This window comes from Podarcis erhardii (genome assembly GCF_964252035.2).
Source record: "Podarcis erhardii genome assembly, chromosome: 2".
Lineage (NCBI taxonomy): Eukaryota > Metazoa > Chordata > Lepidosauria > Squamata > Lacertidae > Podarcis > Podarcis erhardii.
Genome location: NC_138498.1, coordinates 17,270,274 through 17,284,833, shown reverse-complemented (window position 1 = coordinate 17,284,833; position 14,560 = coordinate 17,270,274). Strand labels below are relative to the sequence as shown.

At 44.4% G+C, this 14,560-nt stretch overlaps 1 protein-coding gene across 1 annotated transcript in view; it reads left to right on the top strand.

Annotated features, from left to right (window-relative positions):
* Window positions 1-14,560, top strand: part of SCN8A (sodium voltage-gated channel alpha subunit 8) — a 110,409-nt gene that overhangs the window by 85,669 nt on the left and 10,180 nt on the right. Inside the window, exons 22-26 of the mRNA XM_081850038.1 lie at window positions 4,580-4,864; window positions 8,150-8,203; window positions 10,498-10,662; window positions 11,217-11,309; window positions 12,760-13,030. Coding sequence (XP_081706164.1) covers window positions 4,580-4,864; window positions 8,150-8,203; window positions 10,498-10,662; window positions 11,217-11,309; window positions 12,760-13,030 — 868 coding nt within the window. The remainder of the gene's footprint in view (window positions 1-4,579; window positions 4,865-8,149; window positions 8,204-10,497; window positions 10,663-11,216; window positions 11,310-12,759; window positions 13,031-14,560) is intronic.

Below are 14,560 nucleotides of genomic sequence, written 5' to 3'. Positions count from 1 at the left end.
CCATTGAACATCACGAGACTTACTTCTGAGTAAACATGCATTGAATTATGGGTGTCTGCTGTATTACAAGTCAAGCAAGAATATCATTATAAGTAGAAATGGGATAAAGGTGGGGAGAGAATTGGGAGACGACGTAATGAAGAACTGCAACTACTATGCAAAGACCTAAAAAACGTGTTTGATTTCAGAGTTCAAGATCTGAGCTATTCACACTCCCAAAATGGGGTTAGATGCAATGTTTAGCATGATCCTCAGCATGTTTAAGGCGTCAATCTTTACCATGTCTGCTCAGGAGTGAGTACTATTTTAATTCAGTGGGGCTTACTCCCAGGTAAGTGGAGTTAGGGTTGCAAATTAAGTCCTGCTGATTTCAATCATATTTGCTCTCCCAAGTAAGTGTTTATAGGGTTGCAGCCTCAAAGAGTATAGGTAACTTCTATAAGGGAAAAAAAGTTATTAACAGGTAGCTCAAGCCGTTCAGAGAAACCACAGCTATTCTCTATTTGAATTTTTCATCCTAAATATTATGGACAATGCCCCCCACATAAAACATGCCCTGCATGGAAGCGTGCCAAGCTTCCCCCCCCCCAAAGGTTAAATAAGACACTTGACAACATCATTTTAGGTTAATGGGCTAAAAACGGCCATAACTTTATTGGCTACAGATTGTGAGCGGTATTGGCTTAGGCATTGGACCTAACCGACTATATCTGACTCCTGCCCATCTGCGCGGAGTCCGGGAAGGGGGACTCCCTATCACTAATAGGGGGAGTCCTCCCTATCACTAATAGGGGGAGTCCTGCTGACGTACATCAACTAGGAGCTCCCCCGGGGTCACCAATAGGGGTCGTGCCTTAGGCCCTAGCCTCCCCAGGCTTCAGACAGGGCCACGCCCCCAGAATCCTTTAACAGAATACCCTTCAATGTGCAGAGCAGGTGATGGCGCTACCTCCCCTCCTGTCTTCTCCAGCAATATTCCAATGCCTAACTGCCTAACCTTACAAAGTTGGGACGATTTGCCATGAGGTAGGCGAAAACCAAGTGGCCGGTGCCAATTTGCCAAGTGGAAGAAGTCCTACCAGGCCCCTCAACGGCAACCAACTGAAGTCCATAGCAAGGTCAAGAGATGAAAAAACCTAAAGGGCAGGAGGGTGGGGAAACCGGAGCAGCTGGAAGCACAGAAAGGGGTGAGATTCCTGCTGCGTCCTGCTTAAATCAAGCAGGCCACACTCCCAGAGTAATCGGCTTGGTTGCCTGGGCAGTGACACAGCTGGGAATCCCCCCCATCGCGCAGGGCTGACCACACCTTGAGCATGTGAAGGCATCATGAGTGCCCGGAACTCCACCTCCTCCTAAGGCAGAGGCACTGGCGGAGGAAGAGGAGTGTGGGGGAGCGCACTGCCCCCAGCAGCACGATCCCGGTGGCGTGCCATCGCAGCTGCCCCCCTGCCCCCAGGATGCATGCCCCACCCCCAGGATGCGCACCATGCCCCGGGATGTGCGCCAGCCCCGTCCCCGCCTGTTCTCTGCCCCCCAGTGCTGGAGCATGAAGCTCCGCCACTGGGCGGAAGTGGCTTTCCAGAAACTATGTACTACGTGGTTTATTTCCTAGTATAGATTGTTCTTGCGCCTTCATAATTCAGCAGAGGGTTAATCATGCCTAAGCCCCATTGATTCGGATGAGATCTGTGCATGTAACCATGCACTGAATTGTGGGTAATCCTAAGGAAGTTGTGGTTGCCTAAATGCCATGGATTTCAGTACGGCTTAAAGCTTCTCCATAATATAACCAATTGTGTTTAGGCTTTGAGTCCCCATGCCTGCTTAGACATGAAGTTGAACTAGATTTACAGAGCAATCTTTCACATGTTTACCCAGAAATAAGTCCTGCTCTTTTGAATAGGGTTTACTCCCTAGTAAGTACACATTTAGGATTGCAGTGCCATTTACTAGGGAGTAAGGCCCCTTAGATGTTTCAAGGCAGGACCAGGTGTTTCTAGTGGAAAACCCATCTTTAGCACAAATGTAGCCCATGTCTGAAGGGATGTAAAATCTGAGAAATTTCAGGGAGCCCAGGACACCTTCAGTTTACTGTCACCTTTCAACTGCTGGATATTTGACATTTTTGGAGAAAGATTAATAAACTAGATGGATCACAGATATGATGAAGGCTAGTTTTTCATTTTCTGCCAGATAATCTGAAGATAGCAATAAAGGATGTACACCCATATAGAGTTGGAAAGGTGTTGTTTTCTTAGTTTAGCAAATCAAAATTCACTTACTGGGCTATTTTGCAGCATTTCCCCATCCTTGTTATTAGCACTGATTCAGTCTTATACCCCTCAAACAATAAAAAAGAATAATCTGAGCCAAAATGAAAGAAAATAAGAGCTGAAATGATCTTGATAAGAAGCACTAAATGTAGGTCTTTTGCTTTCCTCTATGCTCTAATAACTTACATTTCAAAGAATGTACTCAGCTGTATTTTCCTGGGGGAGGGAGGTTGATAGTATTGCTATGAAACATGCATGTACTTCTTGACAATTTCTAACACACAATCACACGAAAAAAGCCATGTTCCCTCTCATAATACTTGATGATGATTTTTTACCATTTGTTTAGGTAAAGCATATATACAGTATATATATTGGTTACATATATTTAAGTGAATGAGTAGAAGAGCGAGAAAACTTAGGTCCTATTTTATGATTAATAGAGCAACCCCAAATGCCAAAGCAGTTTTAAAGTCACAATGCCTGGCCAATAATTGCACTGCTTTACATTTTCACTAGTTGCCCTGTTCCAGATAAATTGTGGCTATAGAAGGGACAAATTCTGAAGCTCATATCAGGATCTGAGATTTAGACTGAAGGTTCTGAATTTAAGCGTATGTATTATTATTATTATTAATTTGCAAGTATATGCAGAGAAATCATTTGACTATTGGGTGTGATGATTTTTTTACGCATTCTGCCTTAGACATGACGTATTTTTCTGCAGGCAGTGCTACACATACATATAGATTGCGGTGTGTGACACTGCAAGCGGTTGCCTTTTCCATACCGTATGTAAAGCAACAGTGGCACCTGCTGGCAAGGAAATAAGTGCTCACGCAGTGTCAGTGCTATCCAGTTAATCCTAATTCACTGCAAAAGAAGCCTCAGAGACTGCTGGTTGTGGTGTGAATGGCTTTGGAAGAAACTGTAATTGCTTGGTAATGGGGACTTGATAGCTACTGCACAGAAACCATAAAACTGAAAGGAAGCAAAAACAATTGCTTTGGTCCCCAAAATAGCATTTAATAGCTCCCCATCCTGTGGAATCATAGATTCAGAATGGCACGCTTTCAGAATCTGTGTGACAAAATGCATGTCAAACATTGTAGAATACACATGCGGGGGTTTTTAATCCCCCGTTTAAGACGCTGGGAGGAGCGATATATACATCTTAATCAAAGGATAAGAGCCTTGAGTCCAAAGCACACAAAGAAGACTGAAGACAGTTTTGAAAGAAAAATGGAAAGGGAGGAAGTAGATCAGTGGTAGAGGACACGCTTTCTCTGCATGCCGCAGATGCAATCCCTGGCAATGCCATGTAGAACTGGGAAAGACTTCTTGTCTGAAACCCAAAAGAGTAACTGCCAGTCAACAGTAGGTAGTTCTGAACTATATGGACCAACTGTCTGACTTAATGTAAGTCAGCTTTCTAAGTCTTTCAAAGTGCAATCAGTTCAACAAGGTTTTCTCCCAGGTGTGTATAGCATTGCAGCCTAAACTCTTCACTCATTCCCAACATAGGAAACCCTAATAAAAATAAATAAATGACAACTCACGTGGCTCTGTTAAAGATGGCTTAACTTTTCTCCATTAGACTTTATTCGTATTTTCACAAATATCATCTCTAGTGGCAGGGACCAAAAAATAATAAATGGGAGGGAAGCCCTGTTGAAAAAGTATTGATTTCATTTGCTTTGTTTCAGGGGAGGGAATATGGCTTTTCTTTTTGAGCTTGCAAACATGCATGCTCAGCTCTTCAGATATGATTGGCCTTGCTTATCAAACAATAAATATAGCCTTGATTGTTTTTACACTAAGCCACTGCTAAGCCTTAGAGCAACCTTGATACCCATTCCTACTCCCATTTGAAATAAATGGCTCAAAACCCCTCACTTTTCTACATGGGAGTAGGATATACCTTGCCCATAAATTCCATAAGTCTGGTTTTAAAGGGGGAAATTGTTGCTGGAGGAAATTCTTTAAGCCTATTCAATTCCACATTCTCTGACTTAGCTGATGGAGTCAGCCAGCGGTCCTGTTGTTATCAAGATAAGGTATAATCTCTTTCTTTGTCCACCACATATTTTACTGAACGGCAAAACCAAAAGAATAAGTTGCCAAACAATCTCTTGAAATATAAAATCTTTCTTTTAAAAATTACAGTGGACAGAGAGGGTATCTTTTTTTTATTGCAACTAGCTTTTGATTCCCCCCGTTAAAACTAGGCATGTCTGTTTTGCTTCTAATTCATCCTCTCTTCTGTACTGAAACTTTCTCCTCCTTCCTCCCCACTTCTAATACAGGTGGTTGTGAATGCCTTGGTGGGAGCTATACCATCCATTATGAATGTGTTGTTGGTCTGCCTTATCTTCTGGCTGATTTTCAGCATAATGGGGGTTAATCTTTTTGCTGGGAAGTATCATTACTGCTTTAATGAGACATCCGAGTATCGATTCGAGATAGAAGAAGTCAACAACAAGTCAGACTGCGAGAAGCTCATGAATCCCAACGAAACGGAGATCCGGTGGAAGAACGTAAAGATTAACTTTGACAATGTTGGTGCAGGGTACCTGGCCCTTCTGCAAATTGTAAGTTCTGCCTTTGTAGCTTGACGTCTCCTAGAAGTAATGGGTTATCTCTGTTCAATGTATGATGGTTGCAAATATTGGCTTCCCCGTGTGAAGTCCCATGCAAATGTCAGGAGCTCGTCCTACACTCGAGTAGGACCCTGGTAGAGACACATGCCCGACTGGCATGTTCTCTCTTCCTGGCCGTTCGTTCAGGAGCTTCCAAAGCTTTCTTCAGCCTGAACATCACAGCGACTGATGCCAATAGACATCGGCACACTTAGGAATCTGCAGAGTCTTCGCAGCTTGTGTAACAGACCTCAGCAACTCAGCATTTTGGCTAATCTACTTTATTTACATATAAACATACACGGAGCACTGCAACATGGCTCCCTCTCTCTCTAGCATCAGACAGCAAAGAGAAAGAACAAAGGACAATAGTCCCACTTCACAGAACACAGTAGCACAAACATCCTGTCTCCGTCACTTCCTCTTCTGTGGAGTCAAAATATACACCATCATGTGATAGACAAAAATCCCATGACTGCAATTATGGAGCAGGAATTCTAACAGCAAATTCATGAAGTGAATAGTATCTTCTCACCTGTGGAGAGAGAACAAGACCCAATTTTAATCTTTTGGCTAGTTAGGTTTCAAGGAGGGAAGAGAAGCTTAGCTATTACCACCTCTCTCCCATTTACCAGTCAGGATTCAAGAGGTTGGGTTGTTCTTTACAGTACTTGTGTACTGCGGCAGGTTATCGTCTCCTGAGCAGGGTGAAGTCTGAGCTAGGTGATTGGGAAACTTTGTGAAGAGAGGAATGTGGCAGCAAGGAAATGGGAGAATAATTGGTTGAGAATTTCGCCCGACCATTTTAGATGTACTGTTCCAGATATTTTGCTTGATGTCCAGATGTGCAAGCGAATTTCCAGTTCACGCAATGAGACTCCGGTTTCGTGTCCTTCATGCTGTGCCCCCAGTATCTTCTACAGAGTGTCAACCAAATAGGTTTGGGGGGGGAGTGTAGAGGAGGAAGTGAAAGTCCCCTTGTGTGGGCAGAAGACTATTCTGCTGGTGGAAGAATACAGTTGGGTGTCACCCTTTATCCACTTCATTTGCATGCCTTCCATCCAATCAAGTGAGTTTAGTTCATGCATGGAGAGGCCTTCCTGCAGCCCTCTATGCTGCCCAACTAGTCATTCACACATCCCAGCCAATATATATCAGGAGTGAGGAATATTCTCTGCCTTAAGGGCCATGGAGAACCTTCCGAGAGCTGTATGCCATCGGTGGGCTTTGTCAGAGGAAAAAGTGGGCCAAGCAATGGATGTGAAATTGTGAGCTTTGTACATTCCAGTGATTGACACAAGATAACATCGCCAAGGCAATGATCTGTAAACATCTATAAGAAAATGGCAAAAGTGGCTTCTTTCCCAAATCAGTGTTATCTTAAACAATAGCAAATGCAGTAAATGAAGAGTTCACCTGTAATATGTCAGTGACTCACTAAGGTCACCAAAATAAAACTTTGCCACACCAAGTTCAGATACCTAGGGGTACAAATAACCAGAAAACTCAATAAATTATACCTCCACAACTACAAGCCCCTGTGGCGACAAATTAACAAAGACCTAAAGAGATGGAATAACATGAATTTCACTCTCTCAGACAAAATAGCCATGATCAAAATGATCACCCTCCCAAAACTAACCTACCTATTCCAAACCCTCCCAGTCTGGATCCCCTCAACCCAACCCAAGAATAAGCCCCAAATACCTGCCCTGTAATATGTCAGTGGTTCAATGCAGTAGTCATTGCATCACCACCCTGTTCGTTGTTTTATTGTTACACTCCAGTGGGGCAAATGCCAGAGGCTTCTACACACACCACAAATACGTCTTGATCTCTCCCTCCACCTTCCAGGAAATCAAGAGGCATTATCACAGTTCAAATGCTCATTGCAGCCAGGCAGAAGCACCTAGGGAGGATGCAGAACAGGAATGTTGTGTTGTGTGTGACATTGGGAAAGGGCTGTAGCCTAGGGAGACTCCCAAGGGGTGGTTCCCAATATTGATCTATATATGAGGTACAACACAGCAATGTGTAATAACTTCAATGGAGTGAAGAAGCCGAGATGGTGTGTGCTGTATTAATTTACTGGATATTTATTTCAAGGAAAATGGTCCAAAACCAAAAGCGTTTTAATGTATAAACCTTTTGAACTTTGCTTTCTTTAACTCAGCTTTGCGTATAAATCCTTTTTACTGCTCTTTTTTCCTACAGACAAATCACTGTAAAACCAATATGAATTGTGTAGATTTATGGAAGAGGGGCATCAGATAGATTGATCATGCGTAGTTAGTACTGTATTTTTCGCTATACTGGACACACCGGACCATAGGACGCACCGGACCATAGGAGGGCTTCAGGCTTCAGACGGCTATCCGCAAGCCTTCGGAGCATGGCGTGAACTCCTGCTGTGTGCCAAAGGCTTGCAGATAGCTGCCTGAAGCCCCCGGAGCACAGTGAAAGCACCGCAAAGCCTCCAGAGCGAAGGGGGAGCTCTCCCTCTGCGCTTCGGAGGCTTCACATTACTATCGCTGAAGCCAAGGAGTCTGCATTCACTCCATAGGATGCACACACATTTCCCCTTCATTTTTGGAGGGGGAAAAGTGTGTCCTATAGAGCGAAAAATACGGTATATTGCAGTAGTGGCACGTCCTGTTTTGCCACCCGAGGCAAAATGGGAATGGGACTCCCACACATGCACTGCACCCCACCATTTCTGCCATGCACCAAAATGCACCCCCTCTCACCAAAACTCGGCAAGAAGGGTGCTTGCTTAATGGGCAAGCCGGTTCTGGTATATTATACACAGTTTGCAGAGAAGGCTCTTGTTGTAAAGAACTGAGTCTGGTGGCCAAGAGAATTTGCACATGAAATCAGTTGTTTCCGAGCACATTAGTAAATTCCCTCCTAAGGAGAAAAGAAACTTGACCACAATCTGAGCGACATGGATTCATAAGAAATGGCATAACCAATCGAAGGAACCATCAGCCGACAGGAGGGCCCATATTATTAAATTTGCCTTCACCCAAACCGTAGGTGGAAAAGGAAAGATGACCTTGAGCCAGTCACTATCCCGCAGACTATAGCCAAACAAATTGTTGAATATTTTTTGTGCCAAATGACCTACAAAGAGATTCTCTTTTATATAGTCCTCCTATACAGATGTTTTTGTTTTGTTTTGTTTTTTAATGGGAAAAATCATTTTCCTCTAAAAATAATGTGTATTTCCCTCTATAGGCAACCTTTAAAGGCTGGATGGACATAATGTATGCAGCAGTAGATTCTAGAAAGGTAAAGTACATCCACTTCTGTCACTGTTATCACAGAGCTGGTATTTGAAACAATGTTTTTCCGTGCCATTTTATACGTACAAAGAATGCCACCTTGCAAGGTCATAGCTGCAAAAAAATGGCTCCATAATCACGATCCGGCTGTCCCTAGGACCCCAAGGACTGCTACTGTATATGAGGAATATACGACGCAGAATCCTGCAACACTGAAGTGGGTGGAATAAACCCAATCCTGCCAGAGCTTTATGTTAACTCTGGGTTACTATGGAACTTTGGGTCAGGGGACGAGCATCGGATTTTAGGATGGTGTGGGCGGTTTCTCTGCACAGGGCTGTCAGGGACTGGGCAGAGGAGGAATGGTGGAGACCGCCTTCTCAGCCTGACCCTTCCAGAGAAGAAGAAGACAGTTCAGAATTACATCAGGGGTTTGAGGGAGGTCACAGCTCAGAGGAAGATGAGGGGGAAAGTTGGGAAATAATGAGAGAGGAGGAGGAGGAATCATGGAGGGGGGGAGAGGCAACAGCTGACAGACACAGTGTCTTTAGAAAGCATTCCAGGCCCTCCATCTCCCAGAACCTGACAAGCCTTGAAAGTAGGAGAGAAGAGCTCAAAGACAGAGGGCACCTAGCAGCACCCATAGAAGAGACAATGAGATAGATGAATGAGGAAGTGGGAGAGATGGGGGGGTGGAGATTCATTTGGGACAACACCATTATCCAAGCTACCTCAGGAAAACCCTGCTTCAAATCTCACCTACCAGCAGATAGCCTTGGGCCAACTGCAATCTCTTAGCCTCAGCTCCCCATCCTCAAGCTGGTGGGAATAACAACATGCATCTATCTTACATGGTTGTGATGTGCATAATAACATCCAGAGCTGGAAGCAGGTTATAGGCCCCACCACTACAAGAGCCAGTGTGGTGTGGTGGTTAAGAGCGGTAGTCTCGTAATCTGGGGAACCAGGTTCGTGTCTCCGCTCCTCCACATGCAGCTGCTGGGTAACCGTGGGCTAGTCACACTTCTCTGAAGTCTCTCAGCCCCACTCACCTCACAGAGTGTTTGTTGTGGGGGAGAAAGGGAAAGGAGAATGTTAGCCGCTTTGAGACTCCTTCGGGTAGTGATAAAGCAGGATATCAAATCCAAACTCTTCTTCTTCTTCAGAGTGCCTCATTCAAACTGTCCCACTGCACCTTGTCACACTGTTATGAGCTTCAAGCCACCCATCATTTTAATTTCCCTGCGGTGTTCCAGAATGGATACAAAAATCAGATGAGGGGAAAAGTTGGGAAATACAGTGGTGCCCCGTAAGACGAACGCCTCGCAAGACGGAAAACCCGCTAGACGAAAGGGTTTTCCGTTTTGGAGGTGCTACGCAAAACGAATTTCCTATGGGCTTGCTTCGCAAGACAAAAATGTCTTGCGAGTTCCTGTGGGGGTTTTTTCCCTCCCCCCCTTTTTCTAAGCCGCTAAGCCGCTTATCAGCTGATCCGCTAAGCCTCTAAGCCGCTTATCAGCTAATTCGCTAAGCCGCTAAGCCACTTAACAGCTGATCCGCTAAGCCGCTAATAGCGCTAATCCGCTAAGACACTAATGGGCTTGCTTCGCAAGATGAAAAAACCGCAAGACGAAGAGACTCGCGGAACGGATTCTTTTCGTCCTGCGAGGCACCACTTTAATGGGAGAGGAGGAGGAGAAATCACCGGGGGGGGGGGGAGGCGACAGCTGACAGTCACAGTGTCGTTAGAAAGCATTCCAGACCCTCCATCTCCCAGAACCCGACAAGCCTTGAAAGTAGGAGAGCAAAGAGCTCAAAGACAGAGGGCACCTAGCAGCACCCATAGAAATAACGAATGAGGAAGTGGGAGAGACGGGGCATGAAGATTCACTTGGGACAACGCCATTATCCAAGAGGCTTGGTTCTATAGCCTTTCTCCGTAAAGAATTAAATAAAAAAGGACGATCAGAATATTCCTTGTCTTTGTATGTTCCTGGGCAACCAGCCCTGTATGTCCCTGGCAACAGCCTGACCAGGGCGTAGAGCTGACGGGAACAAAATTGAGAAGATCTATAATTAAGAATATCCATTTTGGGGCACCCAAGTTTGGCCTCGCACAGGGCACTATATTACAAAAGGTTACCAAAGTCTGCCCCTTAGGGGGACAATAACTTCAGAGAGCATATTTAATGATAAAAAAAAATGAATGAATGAATTGCAAAGATTTTCAAGCCTTTGTTAAATCCCTCTTACAGATTGCAGCTTCTGAAATCTGTATATTGTTTTCTCTTATACACACAGCAAGATCAGCAGCCCAAGTATGAGGACAACATCTATATGTACATCTACTTTGTCATCTTCATCATCTTCGGATCCTTCTTCACTTTGAATCTCTTTATCGGTGTCATCATTGACAATTTCAACCAGCAAAAGAAAAAGATAGGTCAACTTTTCATATTGACTAGCGTAAAGGACCTTCAAACCCCCCCCCCCCCCGCTTTTCTCTGAATTAACTTCCAATAAATAACCCATGGAATTCCCTGAAACTTGCAGCTTACGAAAGAACTGATTCACACATGCAGGTTGCCACTACAGTTGCCACATGGCATGGTTGTATGAATGTGTCTTCTTCACAGAGAGGACTTTTTTGTCCCCCTCAAATCAATGTTTCTGTTTCTGTGATTTTTCACCATACTGGAACAAAACGTTCAAACCAGTCTCACACAAAGAACTTGCTACTTGGAGCTGCCATCACACAGTTCCATTTCAAGCAATTATTGAACTTAGATCCAAAAGCTTCTTCAAAACCACTAAATAGATTCTAAGTCCTGAACTACCAGGGACTAGCGTATCTTCTCTCATTGTCTGCCAGTGGCAATGTAATTTTCTCCATTATTATTATTTTTTACCTCATGGAGTAAGAAGAAATGTCTACTTCAGTTGTACCTTCATCTTTAAGCAAAGGTGAACAGATTGTAACCAGCTTTCTTTCCTTTTCCTTCCTTTACTTTGGAGGTCAGGATATCTTCATGACAGAGGAGCAGAAGAAATACTACAACGCCATGAAAAAACTGGGCTCCAAGAAACCTCAGAAGCCAATTCCAAGGCCTCTGGTGAGTTTTCAGGCTTATTCCCAATATGCTGCTCCTTGTACACTCAAATAAAGTATTCACACTTTCCCAGCATCCAGCTCTTGCTCTTTGAGGTTTGATCCCTTCTTATTTTGAGCTGCCGTGGTGTCATGGCTGAGGCACAAAGCTACCTCAGGAAGCCCTTGCTTCAAATCTCACCTACCAGCAGATAGCCTTAGGCCAGCTGCAATCTCTTAGCCTCAGTTCCCCATCCCCAAGCTGGTGGGAATAACAACATGCATCTATCTTACATGGTTGTGATGCACATAATAACACCCAGAGCTGGAACCAGGTTATAGCCCCCCCCCCCACTTCAGAGTGCCCCACTGCACCTTGTCACATGGTTATGAGCTTCAAGCCACTCATCATTTTAATTTCCCTGCGGTGTTCCAGAGTGGATACAAAAATCAAGAACATCAGGGCACTGTGGAAAAATCAAAATGGTGGATAATTTCCCTGGCACAGTTACATAATCAAGAGACCGGGAGCAGGCAGGAGAGTCAAATGGCCAGACCAAGCAGCCCTTCTAGGGCTCTTGGACCATGGCACATTGCCTAAGTCACTGCCAGCCCTGAATACTCAGCAATATTATGTTTCTGTTATGTTTAAGTAATCTCCTGAAGCAGCATAACAGGGCTGTGACTACTCTTCAAAGGTGGTTTAATCGTTTGCGGTCTTAGGAAGAAGGTTTATGAGCTAGAGCCTTTTAACGTTAATCTGCATCCCGCATGTGGGTGGCGCTGTGGTCTAAACCACTGAGCCTCTTGGGCTTGCCGATCAGAAGGTTGACGTTTCAAATCTGCGTGACAGGGTGAGCTTCTGTTGCTCTGTCCCAGCTCCTGCCAACCTTGCAGTTTGAAAGCATGTCAGTGCTAGTAGACAAATAGGTACTGCTGCTAAGAGAAGGCAAGCGACGTTTCTGTGCGCTCTGGCACTCGTCACAATGTCCCGTTGCGCCAGAAGTGGTTTAGTCATGCTGGCCACATGACCCGGAAAGCTGTTTGTGGACAAGCACCAGCTCCCTTGGCCTGAAAGCAAGATGAGCACCACACTCCATAGCTGCCTTTGATTAGACTTAACCATCTAGGGGTCCTTTACCTTTCCACACATACCTGGTGATGAACAGGATTGTGCTGTGTGTTTCACCCTTCACTACAAAATGGGATTGTGATGCCAGATATGCATGTTATTATTTATCATGTATTAAATTTGCACACCGGCCTGTACCCACAACTCTCGGAGCGGTTACAACATAAAAACACAATATAAAAACATGCAATACATAATAAAAACAAACCAACAAACCACCCCCCACCCCCACGTGATGTAAACACACAAATCAGCTGCAGTAGAGGATGTATGCAGCGAATTGTCCCATACTACAAATACATGCATCTCCCTAACTGTGCGTTCTTCCTGTCCGGTGTAACAGAATAGAGTCCAAGGAGCTGTTTTCGACTTTGTCACCCAGCAAGCCTTTGACATACTGATCATGCTGCTCATCTGCCTCAACATGGTGACTATGATGGTTGAGACGGACACACAGAGCAAACAGATGGAAGAAATCCTCTACTGGATCAACCTGGTCTTTGTTATCTTTTTCACATGCGAGTGTGTGCTGAAAATGTTTGCCTTGCGTCACTACTACTTCACTATTGGCTGGAACATTTTTGATTTTGTGGTTGTCATTCTCTCCATCGTGGGTGAGTATATGGGTGTTTTCTGCATGCAGCGCAAAGGCCTGCGCTTGCGAGAAGAGAAAATGAGTAGATGTGCATCGGATTCCGAGTAAACTTGCATAGGATTGTGCAATTAATACAGTGGTACCTCGGTTTTCGAACGTCTCCGTTGACAAATGTTTCAGTTTTCAAATGCCCTAAACCCAAAAGTAAATGCTTCGGTTTTTGAATGCGCCTGAGAAGTCGAACAGGAAACGCGGCTTCAGTATTGAGGCTTCCATAATGAGTTTTCGGTTTTCAAACGTTTCAGAACTCGAACGATCTTCTGGAACGGATTGTGTTCGAAAACCGTGGTACCACTGTACTGCACATTCACTTATCACTGCTTCCCAGCTTGTAAAATCAGAGCCGGTCAGATTTCTGTGAGGAAATAGTTTGGGAAGGAAGTTTGAGTGGGGAAATAGCTGCTTTCCACCCGCACACACACACCCGTTCTTCTGCTTAAACTCTGAAAATTTCTAAAGTTGCTTTCATTTGACTACAGTGGTGCCCCGCAAGACGAATGCCTCGCAAGACGGAAAACCCGCTAGACGAAAGGGTATTCCGTTTTGGAGGTGCTTCGCAAAACAAATTTCCTATGGGCTTGCTTCGCAAGACGAAAATGTCTTGCAAGTTCCTGCGGGGTTTTTTCCCTCCCCCCCCCCTTTTCTAATCTGCTTATCCGCTAAGCCGATAAGCTGCTAAAAGCCGCTAATAGCGCTAATCCGCTTGCTTCGCAAGACGAAAAAACCACTAGATGAAGAGACTCGCGGAACGGATTCTTTTCGTCTTGCGAGGCACCACTGTAATTGCATTTGTACCTATAAACTACCCTGCTCCAAATGGTCCTATGCTGGATCACAAAAATATGACGATTAAAAACAAATGCAAATTAACATACAGTAAGCATAATAAAACAAAACCACAAAACAGTAACAAACCAGCAGCACACAGCAATGCAGGAGGACGACAGCCACCAAACCAAAGGCCTTGGTAATGATTTTTATTAACTGGAAAGTGTTATCAGGAGCATATTGCACCAATTAATCATACTTCATGCCATTAGTTCCTCGGCCCAATTTAAAGTGCAGGTTTTGACCTTTACGGTCCTGAATGATCTTTGTTCTTGAAGGATAGCCTTCTCTCATATGAGCCCACCTTCATATTAAGAGCTCCCTTAGAGGCCCCACACTGTGTGATGGCTCTATTTTTAATGCAGTGGGCATTTATGCAGGGCATTGTCGGTGGTGGCACAAAAGGTGTGAAAATCTCTTTCTAGGGATTGCCTTGCTTCTTCCTTGCTCTCTTTTAGACAATTGACCAGTAGTTCTGTTGAGCATTTGGGGTTCTCTGGATGACCTAGTTTTGTTCCATATTTTCTGCTGCTGTTGGCAATTGCCCAAAGCGCCAGCGCCTACTTTGAACATGAAATTTGGATTGTTGCCATTTTTAACATTTTGTTTTTTGTCTTACCGATTGGTACCCATTTTGTTTTTTGTCTTACCGATTGGTACC